Source organism: Vicia villosa, linkage group LG6 (genome assembly GCF_029867415.1).
Source record: "Vicia villosa cultivar HV-30 ecotype Madison, WI linkage group LG6, Vvil1.0, whole genome shotgun sequence".
NCBI classification, from domain to species: Eukaryota; Viridiplantae; Streptophyta; class Magnoliopsida; order Fabales; family Fabaceae; genus Vicia; species Vicia villosa.
Genome location: NC_081185.1, coordinates 131,047,517 through 131,054,091, shown reverse-complemented (window position 1 = coordinate 131,054,091; position 6,575 = coordinate 131,047,517). Strand labels below are relative to the sequence as shown.

The 6,575-nt window shown below is 35.2% G+C and overlaps 1 protein-coding gene across 1 annotated transcript; it reads right to left on the bottom strand.

Moving 5' to 3' along the window:
* Window positions 1-771: 771 nt before the first annotated feature.
* LOC131614670 (protein STRICTOSIDINE SYNTHASE-LIKE 2-like) lies at window positions 772-2,286 on the bottom strand. The gene is made up of 4 exons (XM_058886230.1): window positions 1,988-2,286; window positions 1,633-1,908; window positions 1,237-1,563; window positions 772-1,033 (listed from the first exon to the last, which is right to left on the bottom strand). The coding sequence occupies exons 1-4, from the start codon at window positions 2,284-2,286 to the stop codon at window positions 772-774; spliced, it is 1,164 nt and encodes a 387-aa protein (XP_058742213.1).
* Window positions 2,287-6,575: the final 4,289 nt, after the last annotated feature.

Genomic DNA, 6,575 nt, shown 5'->3' with positions numbered 1-6,575 from the left:
TTAATGGTTAATGTATTTGGTACTTTTTTATTTATCGATACTATTTTTCCAAACTAAAAATATAGCTAAAAATAATAGGTAAAAAAATAATATAAAAAAAATGAAAAAAAAATAAAGGGGGGGTGTTGTCGCCGGGGGGGGGGGGGGGGGGGTTGGCGACAACACCTGTTTTCTGCATGCATTCGCCAGGCCCATTGGCGACAAAATTATGGGCTAGATGTTGTCGCCACCCCCCCTGGCGACAACGTGTATTTTTTTAAAAAAAGTTGCCATTTGTGTAATATTTTTGAAATACTTGTTATTTCTGAATTTTTTTAAAAAAAAACTGATAAATCATATGCTATTAGTGGAATGAGACATTAAAATTTCTATAGACGATGGTGACATGTGAACACTGAATAGTGTCAGGTATATTCCATAATTAAGAAAGAATTTTATTTCTTTAGATAATCTACGCACAAACGGTTTCTCCTACAAGTCCTAATGAATGCGGACATTATAAAGGATAACAATGTTGCCTTGATACATATTACAGAAAATAGAACTACATGTAAAATCTAAAAATTGTGAGGGACTATTGTTTATTGTTGTGGATGATATTGTTAAATTTGTATTAGTCTCATAATAATGCAACTAGACTCTAACACATATGACTTGGTTATAGTTTTTATGACTAGGAAACACATTACAAAATAAATCCTAAACTATGTATAATTTAATGTTTTGTAATTTAATTGTTTTTACTTATAAAATCCATTTTGTTTTTCTTCTCTATTCTTGTTGTGCCACAGAAATATTATACTTAATAGCAAATGGTGTATCAACCGATCCCACCCATAACAGTCCATCTCTTTCCTCAGCATCACTAATAGACATTCTATTTCCACTTCTATCATCTTCAACAATCTCCAACACATCACCTTCATCACTTAGCCTTATTGCCATTCCACTACTCCCACTCACCTTAACTAAATATGAGTAAATTTTTGTTATGTCCAAAGGAAGCATAACCAACCCTTTTCCTATCCATGGACAAGGCCGTCACAAGTTTTTGGAGGCCCTGTGTAGATTAGCCGCAATTTAACCATAAAAAATTATTAGAGGCCCTATGTACTCATGATTTAACCTACCTGATATTTTATGAGACCCTATTTAACTATAGTTTAACTCTGGAAAATTTGAGGCCCTGTGCGGTAGCCCGCTTTGCACGCCCTCAAAGACGGCCCTGTCCATGGATATGATTGTATCCATTTCATAAATGTATCTTTTTTTGAGTTTATTCCAACCCAAAATCCACCCCTTGGACTTCTTTTTATGTTGTCTCCAAAACCTGGTAGGTTGGCAAAGACTTCCAATGTTCCAGCTTTTGGTGATTTTAACCAGTATCTTAGTATTCTACAGTTTGTAGTTTCTGCTATTAGAATATAGTTACCATCTTTGCTTAGTGCTACTCCATTTGGAAATGTGAGATTGTTTAGAAGAACAGTTAATTGTTCAGTTTTTGGTTCATATTTTATTAGTCTCCCTGATTTGTCTCCACTTAGGATCAGAGACACGTAGTTCCTGCATTTTACATGCGACAAACATTACCAAAACTTATAAATAATGGTTGCATTGATAGTATTATATTACCTTCTCTCATATTTGGAACTGCTGGTGGTAAAGTACACTGCTCCAGAATGTTGATCAATATCCAAACCGTTTGGAAAAGCCAAGTGTTGATAATCTGCTGCATGTGATATGAGTTTTCTAGCAGTGCCACCATTTGGCTCAATAACAACTAGGCCTATGTATGCATCGGCGACATAAAGTTGGCCCGATGCGATATTAAAGCAAAGCCCGAGTGGGCGCCCGCATATGTTCTCTATCTTGGAATGCTCCTTATACGGTCCTCCACATTCATCAACTCTGCCAAATCAACACTATCATAGAAAAGATGATAAGAAAGATGAGCATAGAGATGAAAGGGAGAGGTTGGGAATGTAACCTGTGAGAAGAAGTGACCGCAAAATTGAGCCAACGATTTTCATGGCGGTTCCATTTGATAATTCTACCGTTAGAAACGCCTGTATACGGGCCTTCACCGTGAGGATCAAAGGCGAAACTCTCCGGTCCAACAGCACCGTTTTCAATTGGAACAATCTCATATTGCCAATCATTGGAACCTCCGAATGGTACAAATGTTATGTTTACATCGCTGGATGGTTGAACGCTGCGCTTGTATGTTATCACAACAATTGCCACTACGGCTGCCACGAGAAGCTGCAGTTGTGTTGTTATTGCCATTTGAAGATAGAGATATATGAGAGAGTTACAGCACATATATATGCACCAAACGTTCTTGTTTTTTGGTTCTGGTTTTCTGGAATAGGTTTTCTTTCCTTAACAACAAAGTTGAGCATATATATGTTACGTTAGTGTTGTTCTTTGGCTTCAAGACAATAGTATTATACGTAGAAGAATCAACAAAATTGTGGTTCTCTTCTAATAAGAGATATGACGAGAGAGCACTTAAGAATTTGGTTTTGAATTTATTTCTTAGCCTTTACTTGTCTCCTGGTGCTGCAGCTGATAGTTATACAACTCTTTTCAAGCTATATAATACTTTCCATTGTATCTTTGATTTTGATTTAAATATGTTGTCAGGGTCAGGGAGCATCATGGTTATCTAATATGTTGTTATCTTTTTGTGTTATGTTTGAATATATTTGTTCACAGAATTAAGGATGTTGTTGATTCAATTGCTTGGATATCTATAATTTAGGTGACTTTAGGAGGAAACTGTGTAATTGTATGGTGCCTAAATTCAATCACAGGGATAATTCAACCCGTACTTAGAGAGCTATATATTTTAAATGCTCGAGAGAATGAATAATTGAATCATATTTTGGTAAATCTGAAATGCTTATTGGAATGTTACTTCTTATTCAATGGTAATAAAATCTCTTAATATCACATTAAATGGTAAATTGGTATGTGTTGCTTCACTTCACTTATTTCCTTCACAAATTACAAAAATCTACCACTCACCAAAAATCTTAAGTTTTGCCGATCACCATCTCTATTCCGATCACCTCCACCGCTGTACTCACCACCACTATTATGCTAACACCAATTCCAGTTATCTTTGTGTTTCTTATTTTATTGATTAATTTTCTAACTATTTTCTTCTTTTTTCATCTTTGAAAATTATTTAAAATTTTATTTTGATTGTATTATTAATTTTTTTAAATAGAGACCGTCAAATAATTTGTTAGAAAAAAACAATCATTTTAAAAAAGAGATAGCATGAAATTGAATTGTTACAAGATTAATATTTTATTTAAAAATAGTATTTCAAATCCGGTCAACCTTACTAAAACAAATTGAATCAAATCGATTAGTTTGATTCAATTCTTTTTTTTTTTTTTAAATAGTGAAAATCAAACCAAAACAAACTGATGCATATTTTACTCGTTCAAATATTTTTTTTAACTGAAAACCAATCCAAACTCGTAACACCCTTAAGTATGTTAACAATCTTAGACATTCTTTTGTGTCGATTAAGAATCAACGTACATATAAAAATTATAACAAGCAAACAGAAAACATAGCAATAACCTAACCACCACACTCAACTATTTAATCAAATAGGAGATTAAATAAAAATATATTTAACAGTGCCCTTCAAGTTGGAATGAAGATGTCAAACAAGCTCAACTTGGTGATGAACTCTTAAAATTGAATTATTGGTAAGGTTTTGGTTAAAAGGTCTATCAATTGATGTTTTCATGCAACATGGTTTAATTAATTTGATCAAATTAGATTCCAATGCTCTCTAATGAAGTGATAGTCAATATCAATATCTTGTGATCTTTCATGAGTGGTAGGATTATATGTTAAATAAATAGTTGTGTCATAGACTGAATTATTTTATATTTAATACTTCTTTAAAGTATAATTAATGACAACTCCTAATTTTATAAAATTGTTGGGGTGTTAGAGCAAGTTCCATAGGGATGTTGAGAAGTTTTTTTTTTTTCTTTCGCACTCTGGTTTACAGGGGAAAGGGATCCTAGTAATTCAGAGCTTGTGCCGAGAGGTATGAGCACTGGCCAAACATTGTTCACACCTAAGAATCGAACCCGATATTCCCCGAATTACGTCCTTAGCAGGTTGTTGGCTGAATTGATTGTCCTCCTCTAACTTATAGCAGAGGTATTTATAAAAACCAATTGGGTCTGCATTTTAGAACCTAAGAAAAAAGTGACAATACTTTTCCCTTTATATCCTAGAGAGTGTGACTTTCTTCTTTGACTGTTCCTCACATGCCGTTAATGGGTAGGGACACATCATTCCTCACATTTGCATAAGTGGACGAGTGATATAGCCAACAAGCGAGATAACTAGATAATGGATGCATGTTATAATAAATGGGCGACTATGAAGCCTTCTTGAGAGACTTGTTGTATTAGTTGTCGATGATGAACTATGTACTGCCTCATGTGGCCCTTTAGAAATATACAAGTGTACTTTCCCTCAAGCACGAGGGCTTGTAAAGGATGGAGTGATTTTGTTTTATGGTCTCCTCGCATTTAGATTAGTCTCTCAAGAATAGCCTAGGGAGAGTTCATCAAACATGCTTGGGACGAGTCCCTTAAATATGGTCTGGGGAGAGTCCGTTAAGTATGGTCTAAGGCCAGTATCTTATGAATGACCTGGGGTAAACTTCCAGATGTTAACGAGGTGAAACCTCAAACGTCAATTGATCTTTGATTACCAATAAGGTTAGCCTTCCAGACCCTACAAAAACAGGTCTAGTTCTTACCATTAACCTTTTTGTGTATCTTCTTCTCTTAAGCTTTCATTCATTCCCTCTGAATTCTTCAAGCGTAGAGCGTTTTCCAGTTTTTCCAAACTGAAACTCTCATCCTCATTTAAAAGTATGGGCTTACTAATATTTCGTTTCCTTTCTCTTTTAATGGAAATTGTTAGGATTTAGATGTGAGTTGTAAGGAAATAAGGCTTTTAAAAATTAGAGAATGGCTAGACAATACCACCAATTATAGATTTAAGAAATGGTTAGTTATGAGGGAACTAGTAGTTCTAATACTCTCTCTCTCTCTCTCTCTCTCTCTCTCTCTCTCTCTCCCCTTTATCAGGAACTCTTAATAACTGAGTGCGGGTACAGACGTTAAATATTCAAGCATTGAAGATTGTGTGTCCTTTTACACTATTGAAAATAGAATTGTTTCCTTTCAGCGGAAAGTTATATTTTCAAACACCGATCATGATGAATATGTTATTTTGGAGGCGTGATCTAAAGAAGAGAAGACCAACATGGCTATCCTGGATGACTCGCCCACCCCCTATTTCTATCTATACCTCCTTGTCATTCGTGAGTTTGGGGTTTTAATCCTTTTTACACTGTTTCAGGTTGAGGTTCTAGCGAATGCAAACTTCGCTCTTTCTTAGATTACTGATAAGTGCAAAAATTTACTTATTTTGTACATATGTTTTGTTGCACTTATCAATACTTTTTGTTAATACCGTTTGAATAATACCCCGTTTTGTGTATAAATACATATACTTTGTGATTAGATGTATTTTCATATACTTTTATACTTTTTGATAGTTTTCTATTCATTTTGTAGGTATCGAGGCGTATTTGGAGCATGAGCAATAACGTGTCGAAGACACGGCTTCAAACGCGCGTTTTTTAGCAACGAAACCAACTCGTCAACGAATAAAGCTCAAAACCAAAGAATAATAAATCACCAATTTGGTTGATATGTTGTCATTGTTAGATGGGAAATTGAATAATCTTTCTAACGCTTCGAACCGGACGCAAATCGGAGTTACGGTTCTCAAGTTACGTCATTTTTACTAAAAGCTGTTTTTTCATGACAGCAGGTTGGGCGCGATGCGCGCTCCTGCGCGCGACGCGCGCTGTACAGAACTCAAAATTGCATAAATAGGCGAAAATTAGATTTTTTAGGTTATGTTTTGGGTATTTTTGAACCCCAACTCATCCTAGGTCATTTTTGGGTAGATTTAGCTTGAAAACACCATTAGAGGTTGTAATCGAATGATCCGGAGTCGAAGCTTCTTTGCTCGTGATTGACACCGCGAAAGATTTGGTTTTCTTCTCTTCCTCTTCTCTTTGTAACCACTTTTGTTGGGTTTGTATGTAAGTTACTCTAAACCCATGGATGTTTGTTACTCTTTCTACTAGTTGTATAAAGTTTGCTTTACAAATTTTAGTCTATGTTTTTCTGATCTTTTTGCTTAATCGCTTCGGATTTGTGTTGTTATAGAAATATGCTTCGTGAATCTTGATTAGGAGAATACCTGTTAGTTCTAGATTCTAAACATAGGGTTTGGGGTTAACATCCACATAATATCTAAGTTTAATGTCTCTGTGTTGTTCGATCGGTTGAGACATCGTCGAAAGAGCAATATAGTTGAACTCTCGTCGGTGTTGCAGAAATGGACATTGACGTGAGGGATATGTGGTGATTCTGATAAGTATTGTAGATTGAGTGCGGCGAAGTGATAAATCTAAGTTTGTGAGGAGTAGTTTAGATTCAAACCAG

Excerpts from the sequence above, each read along its gene's own strand:
- LOC131614670 (XM_058886230.1), bottom strand. The coding sequence starts at position 2,286 with ATGGCAATAACAACACAACTGCAGCTTCTCGTGGCAGCCGTAGTGGCA. Across the intron at positions 1,909-1,987 it reads GCGGTCACTTCTTCTCACAG|AGTTGATGAATGTGGAGGAC; the intron begins GTTACATTCCCA and ends TTGATTTGGCAG. Across the intron at positions 1,564-1,632 it reads AGTTCCAAATATGAGAGAAG|GAACTACGTGTCTCTGATCC; the intron begins GTAATATAATAC and ends TGTAAAATGCAG.